Source organism: Cinclus cinclus, chromosome 2, assembly GCF_963662255.1.
Source record: "Cinclus cinclus chromosome 2, bCinCin1.1, whole genome shotgun sequence".
Lineage (NCBI taxonomy): Eukaryota > Metazoa > Chordata > Aves > Passeriformes > Cinclidae > Cinclus > Cinclus cinclus.
Genome location: NC_085047.1, coordinates 2524450 through 2537308, shown reverse-complemented (window position 1 = coordinate 2537308; position 12859 = coordinate 2524450). Strand labels below are relative to the sequence as shown.

The 12859-nt window shown below is 38.6% G+C and overlaps 1 protein-coding gene across 1 annotated transcript in view; it reads right to left on the bottom strand.

The window, feature by feature from the left end:
* Positions 1-290: 290 nt before the first annotated feature.
* Positions 291-12859, bottom strand: part of ZNF654 (zinc finger protein 654) — a 30463-nt gene continuing 17894 nt past the window's right edge. Inside the window, exons 6-9 of the mRNA XM_062515297.1 lie at positions 12482-12621; positions 8242-8383; positions 4444-6760; positions 291-4128 (exon numbers count right to left, since the gene is read on the bottom strand). Coding sequence (XP_062371281.1) covers positions 4121-4128; positions 4444-6760; positions 8242-8383; positions 12482-12621 — 2607 coding nt within the window. The 3' untranslated portion in view covers positions 291-4120. The remainder of the gene's footprint in view (positions 4129-4443; positions 6761-8241; positions 8384-12481; positions 12622-12859) is intronic.

The window sequence follows — 12859 nt, the reverse complement described above, 5'->3', positions numbered from 1 at the left end:
AAAAGCAGCTACACTGTCTTTCTGTGTCAACTTGACAACCAATCAGAAGCAGAGGTATTTTAAAACAGCTGCACCCAGACTTGTCTGTGGCCCCACATTTGGATTTTGAGCCCTAGGAATTAGCTGCTCCCCCCATTTTGAAGCTTGATCTGTTCAAATCCACATCAAGAACATCAAGACCTGGCATCTTCACACAGGTGCCACACAACCATCATGTACCAAACACAACACAGTAGCTCTGAACATCACAGCAGCCATTTCCAGAGTGATTCTCCAAAAGACAAGATCAGTTTCTATCAACAACAAAGACAACGTTTTATTGAACAAATCTATGTACAGTACAAAAGATTTTAAAATGAAACACTACTATAGATTTATTGCAGTTTGATGGCTCAGTTTTAATTTGTACTCTTATATAAAATGCAAAGTAAAATAATTTAACATTCAACAAGGAAGCACAAATTTCCTTTCTTGCTGAACCTGTAACAGCTTTTACAAATTAAGAGTCCCAAAATGCATACACTGCATTTAATCAGAAAGGTGTTATACAGTACCAAATAAATTAAGAAAATAGTAACACTACCACCCCCTTTGGGTCTTTTGTCCATAGCACTGGTGTTAAACAATAAAAGAAATGAGTACAGCTGAACCTTCCATGTGATATTAAAATCACAAAGTTTAATGTTATAAATTATCCAAACTATACAATTCATATAATTTTAATGAATATGGCTAAATAACCAAAGTACCAGTGACCTTGCCCCACAGATATGACCACTTGCAACCTACTTTCAGTATTCCTTTTTTTTTTTTTTTTTTTTTTGGTGAAAGGTGCCTACACCAAGTGGCAGCTTCTTGAAATTAAAAATTACATGACCTTTACAGTGAAACATGATGGAGTTAGAGAGGAGACATTCTTAAAAATAAAGTCCAAATCCAACTGGAAGAGTGTTATTAAATACAATTATGAGCACTGAATTGCACCAGCTTTGATCCAACAAGGCTCCTAAGCTCATGTATAACTTCAGGCAACTTTAGGGTAGCTGGAGGCTTACATTACACATGTACTTCAGGATTTATTGAATCAAAGCGATACATCTTCAAGGATTTCCAATTATGCCACACAATGCTTAACGGGAAAATGCCTGGGAACAAGAAATCAACCAAAAAACCTCCAACTTTCAAGACTCGTAACCTGTTTTCAGCTTTAGAAGTTGGAGGTTTAATATGGGGTAATACTCAATATGATAAAGAATCCTTAATTAATACAATGAAGAAGCCTTAAAAAGCACAGAGAATTATTCCACAACATAACCGAAGTATCTTTTTGCCTCTGATTAATGTTGCTTAATACTGCAACTATCTGAGAATACCAACAGTTATCAGAGAGTTGATTAAAGAAAAGACAATGTCTTTTGATGTGAAAATAATTATTCTAAAACGTTACCACCCACTTGCTGCTTTGGGTCAATTTAACACATTTCTGGTAATTGTTAGGTGATGCTCATCTTCACTATGTAAGAAATCATATTTCCTGCTCTCCACAGTGTACACATGGCATACATGAGAGAAACAAATGGTGGTATCCCAGAAAAACATCTTTGAATGCAGGTACAAAAAATTATGGTCACAGTTTATGCATGTACACAGATGCATTTACCTACACACTTAAACCAAAGATAATACAAGTCTCAATCATGTATTTAAAGCATCTTCAAACATATGGAGCTCCAGGGAAAAGGCAAAAAAAGCACCAAAGATTAAAAGGTACATTAAAAAGATTTTACACAAACATCTTCGTTGTATCTTTCTTGACTCAGTTTTTAGATTTTCAGAACTGTAATACTTCAAAATGAACCTCTTTTTTTCCCACATATATTTAAACAATGTCAAGCAAAGAAGGGGGAGCCTGGGAACATTAAACACAGTACCCGGGTCCTTAAAAATTAGTTGGTATCTTGAAAATAAAAAATGTCAAAGTGCATTTGTCTGATAAGGACCCCATTAACTTTATGTTTAGAACTTTTAATGTATTTATACATGTAAATATAGATAGATAGAGTGAATATATGTATATATAATGAAGGATATATTTAAATCAGATTTTTTGCAACCGCAAAAAAAATTCTTTGGTGCCTCAAGCATCATGAAAATCTCTGGAAGTGGGCCATAATTAGGATTCATGTAATGCACACATACCTGTGATCATAATTTTATAACCTTTTATGTTAATCCAACTCAAAGTTAAGGCAAAACTCTTCTAGAACTCAAGAGCATGGTTTTGAATTTGCATTCTTTTTACCTTGCAGGAAGGGGAAAGAAAGCAGAATTAATGCAAGTATCTGTTTACTTCCACAGAGGATTTTTAGCAGAGGCATTACTAAACTACTGAGTTTATGTTCCTGAATTTCTTCACAGCCAAGTTTACAGAGAAACCCTTGGGTTTGCAAGTGTGAGCCATTGCTACAATGAACAGGGGGTTTTATGCACCCCCTGATTTTCTGCTCATGAATTTTTACCCACCTGTTGATTTAAGCCCTGCACACACTGTGACAAACTTGTCAGTGACAGCTGAGCAGGAACAGTTGCTCTGTGCTATCTTACATTTCTGGAATGACTCTGAACATCAGTTTTCCTCCCCTGCCTGCAATCCCACAAAAATTTTAAGAGAACGGGATCCCAAATTAAAAAAAAAAATACTATGTGGCAAGACAGTGTGAGATAAATTAGAGGATAAATTAGCATGGTTAATAGACAACGTGCATGTTTGCCACATCTCTGCCTTAGGGTAGGAAGACCAAAAATTACAACGGCATCTTTTTGGTTTCAAAATCTTCTGTATTTCAGTTTTCCATACAGAACTGAAGGACACCTATTTCCTGTCTTCACATTGTGATTGTTTCTATGAACAGTGAATTGTGAATAAAGTGCTTAACACATTTAAGTAACTCCTTCACCAGCCTCTGGGAAAGGCTCTCCTTTCAAGGGATGCTACTAAATAGGATTGCAATGTGTCTTCAGGATTGAGAGGATCCCTGTTTTCTACTTTGTAGACAGTGACAGTACTGAGTTGTGGCCCACCACCATTAAGCAACATCACAGATGTCAAACAGGCTCTTCCTGACCTTTTCGTTCACCCCAACCTGATGTGCTCTGCTTTTGTTTGCTTTCTCAAATTCTTGTTGGTCCTACTAACAGCTGAGGGACCTCTGTACTTGCAGAATTTAACTCTGCTCTGTAAAGCAAGCTTAACCCTCCCATTAACATTGTGGATTTGCTTCCATCAGCTGCTGCTAATATCCACACAATCTATCCCTTGTGTTGGTCTCCCCACACCTACAGTGGATGCTTTACAGGACACTCTTACCTCAGCCTTGCATAGGCCTTCTCTTGCACGCATCTCATTTCCAATGTGTGCAATTCTCACACAATATCACATCAACTCACTTTTTCCTGCTTGTTTTTTACTTCAAGTTTTTGGCTATTCCAGCATCCCATCTATCTCAAGATTTCCTTCCACATTCCTCTTTGGATTCTGAGTAGAAGTTTATGAAACAAGCTCCATGCTTTTGAGCAGATAATGAACTCGCACACTCAAACTTGGAAAACAAAAGAATGCATGGTTTCTTTATGCATTTATCCACAAGGTAAGAATGTAACACCTCCTTGAATGATTCCTTCTGGGCAGTGTGGATACCCATTAACCACACAAACCAAAGCAGCTTTCAGAATTGGCTGGTCAGATTTCCACAAGGCAATGAACACCTCTGCTTCGTCTGCCTGCTCAGCTCTGTGCCTCATTGTCCTTCAACTTTCATGCTAGAAAAGCTGTGCCATTAAGCTTCCATCACACATTTGGAATGAACATGGCTTTTTTTTTTGATAACTGGTACTTTGGGGGTTTTGTAGCAACTTTTCTGGACTCAAGACCTGCAGAGCTCCTATCACTCCTCCTTGGGTTTTGTCTAGAAAATGTGCTTATCTTTATCAAGGTCATGATCTTCTATAGGAATTTGAGACTGCTTCATGATTAAGGCCAACTGGGAAACAAACTGATGCTGCTTCATGTAGTCTTTCCTTACACCACTCCTCATCTGATACTTTTCTCCACAACACTGAATCAGGCACCTGTAAAAGACAAAAGATCAGAATGCAAATAATTCCTTAATCTAGAACAGTGCTTATGTTTTTTACCATATATAGTTTCAAACACGCAAGGAAAGACAGATTTTCTGTTTTATCACAAGTCCTTTTCCATTCGCTTGCCTACAAATTCTCACCACCTCTTTCTTACTGTGAACAGCATGTCCAATTTCAACTTCCAATTTAGCCGAGTACTGTAATTTAGTTAGTGTCTGTCTTACCTATTCCTGTTTTCAAAGGCCATTCTCTGATTGTTATTGACTGCCAATAAAACCAACACAGAAGGACTGCAGGACTTACTTTCATCATCTGAATCGAATCCAAAGAGAGTCTGACACTTCTTTTGTGCAAGGTGAGCTTCAAGTGCTTCTGAATTACAGTAGATGGTCAAGCAGTTGCCACACCTAAACCTTTCTGTTGATTTGCTACAAATTTTGTCTTGTTCAGAATAAGCATCTACTTCATCAGCCAAAATTTTTCTCCGTTTTGGCATGCTAATGTAACGTTCATCAAGGTAACTTGGAGGCAATGGTCTGACATAGGGTTTTGTTAAGATGACACCATATGAAGTAGTCTCTGTTGTCTGATTTGGTTTAGAAGGTAGTTGTGAGGCCACAGGAGCATTATTTTGTGGTGCATCGTGACAATTCTGTAAAACTGGTAACACTGACCCATTTTCTGTCCTTGTTTCATCCGCTACTCTGTCCAAAGCTATCTGGGCTGCCTTGGATGATGTCTGATCTGGGTCACTGTGCCCATTGACCAGTTGGTCACTAACAACATTACAGTTCTCAGGATTTGGCTGTAACACAGGTGTCTTTTGGTCTATCAAACTTAAAACAGGAGCGCTACCCTCAGATGAGCTTTCATTTCCATTGTGAATTATATTATTTGCTTTCTTCTCCACACTTTGAATATATGTCTTTGGTTCTGCAGAATCCTTCCTTGACTTCCAGGTTGGAATTGGTAAATCTACAGTTTCTTTTTCATTAACAGGCTCATCATCATCTTGGTAACTACAAGGTTCTGAAGGATCATCTGAAGAATCTTTTTCACTTGCATCTTCTGAACATTCTAGGGTTTTACTTAAATAATGCTGAGCCTCATGTTCATACAGCAAAGGGAGCTCCTCAAATAACTCACAGCAGTTTGAGAAATTGCACTGAGCTTTAAACACGCTGTGACTTTTTGTATGTTCTGCAAGCTCAGTCGACAGCTTAAATCTCTGATTACAATTAAAGTGTAAACAAAAGTAAACATTTGGATACACATGTCTCTTCAGATGGTCTATAAAATGCTGGGAATCTGCAAATTTCCTCTGGCAGAAGCGGCATTTTCCTTTATTCCATTTCATGATATGCTGCTGCACCTTCAGATCAGCTGGATGAGTTTTTCTGGCGTGTTTGTTGAGGAATCTTATTTTTTTAAATACTCTTGCACAACCATTAGCAGGGCACTTAAAGGTTCCTTCCTCCTCCAAAGCATCAATGTCCTTTTGAGGGCAAAACACTCCATTCACTTTATGCAGAATGGGCGACTCTTTACTGGAGCTCTCATCATCCTCAGGCAAGCTCTCTGTACTTAAAGCATCAGGAACATTATTAAAACAGCTGTCACTACTGCTTTCAGTAGCATCATCCTGGTCACTTAGATGGTTTTCCACCGCATCAAACACCTGCTCTGCATTCTCAGCCTCCTCTTGGACCTGATCAGAACTCGGAGCTACTGCGGCTTCCGGTTCAGTATCTTTGGAACCCTCAGAATTCCCATTTTCCAGAGACACAGAAACACCGGAACATTGCACTTCATGAAGAGCAGGAGCCTCCTGACCAGCCTCAAGAGCTGCAGCAAGATGTTGCCTTTCTATCTTCCTGACATGATTCCTCAAGTGCTTCAGCATGAGTCCTTTCTGCCTGAACTTCCTGGTGCAAAGCACACAGGAGAAGCTGCCCTTTTTTTGGTGAGCTTGTGCGTGTTTCACTATGTGATCCCCAAGGAACTCCTTGTTGCAGATCACACAGCGGTGCCTTGGTTCAGTCTGATCCAACGTTTTGGATGCCTCAAGAGCTTGGTGGTTCTTCCTGGCATTCCCTTTGGAGCGAGCTCCAGAACAATTTCCAGGCTCAAGCTCCCCATTGCTGACATCTGTTAAACAGCCACGTTCCTCACCCTGAGCCCTGTGCTCTGCTGTTTTCTCTGTGTTTGCAGGAGAGTTTTCCAGTGTACTTTCACTCAAGCCATCCAAAGCTTTATCTCCCAATAACGCTAAACAATTCTGCTTGATCATCAAGAAATTCCAGAACTCAGGATCAAAGAACAATCCTTTCTTCAAGATGGGCAGCAGCTCAAACCGCACACGGTTTTGGACAGAACTAGTGCACTCATTGTATTCTTCATCTGCACACTTATACAAGTGTTCAACAGTGTAGTAAGATTCCAAGGTGCGCTCCAGGAAAAAGATGGAGAGAGCGCAAATTCTGAGGATCTCCAAGTCATTTGGCAGGAAATGCGCGATCGCTTTATAGATAAGACTTTTCATGTTGGGATCTTCACGGAGGTCCAGCTGTAGGGCACATCCACATATCTCAACACAGATCTGAAGGCCATCTTCACCAACCTGCAGGAAGGAAATAACAGTGTACATAAACAATTCCCCAGCGTCCCACGTATTCACATTCATCTATTACAAAACAGGAGTCCAGAAAGCATCCTGCTACTGAACTTCACCCAAGGGCACGAACATCAAGTATTGCTCATAAAAGGCTACAAATACAGATACAAAAATGGTTTGCACCAAAAGCTGTACAGCTACGTAGCTTCAGCGCTGCCCCATGCAGTTCTGTAGTTAAAGACAATAATTTGGAGACATAAACCAAAACTGCATGAGATCATATCTCATCTCATCTCTCAGTATCTTTTGCCTGCCTCTTCATTGCTTCGGCTGCTTCACACGACAATTAGACAGTTCCTTTATATTTTGCCCATTCTAACTTTTCTAGCTTGAATTATATAAAAAACAGGTTAAGATTGCTCACAGTTTTGAACAACCAGCGGGAGAACCATACAACCCATGGCCAAGAATTCTAAAAGGCTTCATTTTCCAAAACTGATGACCCATCCTTCCAATGAGCAGAATTCCTATTCCACACTTCAACTTGGGGGCCCTGTCATGAACATGGAACTCAGAGGAACGATCAGAAATACACTGCCCACCAGCTAGCAGATAAAGTCAGAAGAGGTACAGAAAATTTAGAAATAATTAATATCACCTATATTTGGGTTTTAACAAATACAGACAATGCTCCACAAGTAGAGGATTATTAAAAATCTTTGACTATTCAGATGCAAATAAAATTATTAATATCACCACAAGCATTTTAGAATACATACCCTTGAACAGTAGCAAATTATTGCATTTAGAGCTGAGAAAGTAATTTAGAATTAATTTAGGGCATAAAATATGAGAGAGCTCTGTTTAGTCAGGCCAATGATAAATAACACTTGTTGGGAAACAACTCACAATCCTGTGTGCAAAGCTTGGCACGTGACATCTTTTGCAGATGGGGCAGAACAAGATTGAGATCTGAACCATGAAATACAGCACAATTTTCTGAAGCAAAAGAAATTTCTCCTGTATTATTCTGCCTTTTTCTTTATGCTATATTAAGCATTTTTTTTCCAGATTTGATTAGAATTGGTAAAAGGATTCAGAATTTGACAAGGATGAAGGGTATATACAATTACACAGATCCTATTTACTTAAGGTGTCAGGCTGAAAAAAAAACCAAACTAACCAGTCAATCATGCACATTTATTCCATGGATTTATTCCTCAAACTTGCTACAGAAACAAAAAAAAAAAAAAAAAAATCAGAATTCAGTTTAAAAAAAAATCCTACAACCACACAATCAATCATAATACTGAAGCCCATTCTGGAACCTGACAACATTTTAAAGATAATACTGTGTCTTTCCCTAACCCCTCTTTTTTTACTTTCCACCAAAAGTGGTCATTACACAATATAAACATCACTTCTCTTTACTTTAACTAGTTACCAAAAGAATGGTGGGTGAAGTAAAAGAAACAAACAGAACTTACTTCATCCTTAATGACTTTCATGAAAGGGAAAATTACTCTGACATTTGTAGCAATTCTTAGGAGTTGGTAGCACTGGTCCACAAATACTTGTTTGGATGGGTTAGATTTGAGTTGCAGTTTACTCCAAATGAAGATCAGGTCCCTATTAGGTAGAGAATAAAATATTCCAATTACACTGCGTTTTAGAACTCTCCCACTAAACACAATGCATTACTGAAGACAATTTTTTGCATATTTGGTGACTAAAATAATATTTGAGGGTGTAATACTGATCTAATTAACACAACGTGTACAACGGAAAATGCAACTTAATTACTTTGTTAAAGCATTCAGGGTATCTCCTATCACCAGCCAATTAAATATTCAACAAAACATTGATGTATTCAGCTCCGTTTCAGAAAAGTGCACAATAAAATCAGATGGAACAGCACCCAGCCCTCAATGCCACAGGCAACATGAACAATAAACATCTGCGTGCTCGTGGGATTAAGCCACTTCCAGTAAAAGGATGAAGAGTCCTTCAGGAAAAGAGGCTTTTGAATGTGAAAAACTGAAGCAGCATAGGAAGCTCCTGATGTGGCAGGAAATAATGATGTTCTCCAGTTATTATGGCACACTTTTCTGCCTAGAGCAGTTACACCAGAGTTTCGGGCTCTACAGTTATCCTACACCTCCATGATCTGCAGTCAAACAACATTCCTGCCTGAGAAAAGGAAATTTAAGACCAGATTAGTGCTAAACTCTGCACAAGCGATGGGTTAACCTTTAAAACAGAGCTAATTGATGTGTACAGCATAAAAAGTTCTGTGCACTTTAATTCAGAGACCTAAGAAGGGCTAACTCCTAGCCACAAGATTTGCCAGCACAAAGATCTCACATGGGGGTAGCTCTAGTTAGGACTCAGGAGAAATCCCACCACAATGTTACAATGAAAGCAGGACCTACTGACTTTTCTGAAGGAAGACACACTTCTATTCCAGCAGTCTTCTCTCTCAGAAAACAAACGTGGTTACTGACAAAATATTCGGCTGATTTCCAGATTCAGACAAATGTTTTGAGATTAAACTTCTCTAAGTGAGCTCAGAGCTCCCTGAATGAAGTGACAGAACTGACTATGACAAAACCAACTCCACTTTCAAGTTCAGGACAGCTCTAGACTTCTGTTTGACATCGAGACCTTGATTGTCTTCTTTCATCCAGAACCCAAGAGAACTAAAGTTGAAAGAAAGAGCAAGCTTATGGGAAACTGAAAAGGGAAACCTATAAGCAGCTCTACACACAAACAAATTAATCTTTCTGGTTTTCTAAAGATACAAACTGCTCACCTCTGCCTTTACCAGGCTGGAAATCTGAATTCTACATATTTGCAAACTTCATATGCAAGTTTGAAATAAGTGTCTTCATGCACTAAACCACTCTTAACAACTCAGTAGAAGGCTCAACCTGAAGTACAGAAGTAAGAACTGAGGTTTTTTTATATGTTACAATTCAATAATCCATCTCATTCTCCGCTTTGCCTCACACCACTTCAGAGCAAGCCATTTCAATACTAATCCCAGAGAATATGAGAAAAATCAAATTATTCTTCTGAGAGATTACTGGTTAAAGGAGCTTGCTGTGTATTCAGACAAGTGCTAGGCTGGCACAAGGAAAGAGCTGAAAAAGGAGAGCAGAAAACTTGAAGTAGAAGGAAGAGCTGCATGGCTGAAGAACAAGGTGTTACCCACCATTTACACAGACCCTGACATGAAACAGTATTTCAGTCTTTTATTTTTCCATGTCGATAGAATGGTTTCTCCTTTTCAAGTCCTTTTCTGGCTTTGTTGGGACAATTTAAGTTTTTACTGGGAGATCACACAGCTCAGCACCTCTTTACCAGAGGCAACCATGTATTCCAGCCTCTTAACTACCTACAAAACACCAAAAGCACTGTGTGCCTCCACCAGCAATATGAAATGATGGTTAAACCCTCCCTAAGCTGGATCTAAACCCTTTGCTACTCTTACTAAGTAGGGAACATGCTTTGCCGAAAGACTGATCAAACCTGTGGTAAAAATTCTTTGACTTACTGAATTTACTGTGCAGCAATCACCTGAAAATGGGCAAAAAAAGCATTTAAAAAACATTTGTCAGAGAAGACAGGCCAACTATGCCTGCTTCATCAAAATACTGTGTGTCTTCCTGAAGAGACAACAAAGATAACTTTGATACAAAGTAATAGGAATTGATTTCTTACCAGTACCTTGCACAAAGATATTTTATATGACCAAGAACAGCTTTGCTTGATGATTTCATTTCAGAAAAATCATTTGTTCATCTGAATCTAGAGTTTACTCTTAACATCAGTGAAAATTTGAGTTTTGTGACCAAGCTGCTTAAAGTTCATCTTCCCCCAAGATGAACTAATGGTTTTAGCTTGAAGATTTCGTATAGGCTGCAGCAAATATCTGCTATTTACAGCTTTCTCATCTGTTTTGTTTTCTTATCTTTGCTTGCAGTGTTAGCTGTTAGATCTCTCTTAGATCTGCAAGGCCCTCTGTTTCCGAACAAGGTGAGCTGATTTATACTGTGCTGCAGACATTAATATCTTCCCTGGGGAAAAATAGGCTCTCTAGGTTAATTTAACCTGGCTCCTACTTCTTCAAAAAATTGGATTACACTATAGTCATGCCTTCACAACCTTTGCTGCAGTTTCCATGATCTATTAAGCATTACACAGAGCTCTTGTTGGGAACACAATTACTAAGGCTCAGCATCTGTGAAGAATGAAACATCTGTTTGAGCTGCACAGACCTAACTGCTCTGAACTCTCTTCTAAAGATCCTCAAGTTCTACATTCTGAATAAATTAAAATACTGAGACATGCCAAGATTATTTCCCTGAAATAAACCAGGTATCGAACAGTACTCGAGCCTCTACTGGAATTTCATCTTTGACAACGGCTTTGCCAGAACAAAAAGAGAAACATCTTCCTTTGAGCAGCAACTTCAAAATGGATGATGCAAAACACAATGATCAGCTGAATAAGAAGAGTGAGGTCAACATGTTACTAAGGCAAAAGGCGTTTTAATTACAGTATTAAAAATGCATTTCTTCAAAGACTGAATCCCCCAGACAGAGCGTGTTAATCCATGGAGGTTACACCTGTAATTTCCTAGTAAGAAATAGGGAGAGGCAGCTTTTGGGCGGGAATCAGCAAAGATGGATTCAATTCCCACTGAGCTCACACAAACTCTACCCTGTTGGTTAAGCTTCATCTTTCCCATGGGGACATTCCTCTCCATCTTTCCTTGGCCAGACTGGACAAAAAATGCCAGTAGCTATTTCCAACACATTGTACTATAAATGGATGTCATTATCACAATCCCAATGGTTTTGATTGGGCAATTACTCATCCAACAGTCCAATAGTTAAGGAAAAATATTAATATCAAAGCAAACATTAACATATCTCATTTTCATTAGTTTCTCAAGACAACAAAGCTTTTTGATTTCCTGGAATCTAGGAACACAGAAATCCAAGGTAGCCTCTGAACTCAATATTAAAATTAGCTAGACAAATTGATAATTTGACCTCTACCAAATCCTTGCTAGGATGTTTTGCTTTAACTACATAAACAGACAAAGTGTATTTTATTAAGGAATGCAATTGGTTCCTTTGGGTACAGAAATTATACAGGCTCAATTATCTTCCTTAGCCATCTTTCAGCCCTCAGAATGAAAAAAATTGTTGACAGCTCTCTAGAAAACACTTCTTAGCCCTAAAAACAAGTATCAAGACAGGTATCAAGAAAACTGAACATGTGTAAAGACATCTTCAGTGTTGTCTAGAGAGCCCCTAGGTGATACCTCTGTTCATGACATCCAAGTTTCCATATAACAGCACATTTCCAGCACCATACGTTCTCTTTTCAGGCACACTGGTGACACACTACAGTTACAGAGCAAAATATCTCCATGGCTAAAGCCTACAGACTGCATCTTGCTAAAAATAAATGCTACATTTCCAGGTAAGGTATGTACAAGCTCACTTTTCTGTTACTTTGAAATAGCAAATAAGAGTTACAGTCATATGCAGGGTAGCCTAATAGTTAGTGTGTAAAAGGGCAAACAGGAACAACAGAAGCACCAGGAAAAATTCAAAATCATTTTTATCTGGTATTTTTAAGTTAGGTGAGTTTCATTCTGGCAATAAGCATGTATTTTCTGCTCAGCTGCTTCCCCAGAAATAAAGTATTTACCATATACAATACATGTCCCCATTTTGGAGCTGTGGGACTAGGAAGGATTCACAAAGCTGTAAGGCTAAGGTAGTCTTCCCTTCTTTTTCAGTGTTGCAGATGATCTCAATTCCACTCTTGCAATCAGTCCTCAACAAGTGCTATACAATTAAAATAAAATCGATTTAGATCAATTTGCTGACATGAAATCAAAACCTATCAGACCCTGCTCTGCTATAAACTTAAGGAATTGCTATTAACACAGGATGACTTTTGTGTACATCTATAAGCAAAGGTTTTGGAGGCATTTCGAACTCTTTCACATTTAGAGTAATGACCATCAGAAATTAAAATACAATGCAAAAGCACTTTTTTGCTTGGTCTTGCCACTTTTTGGTG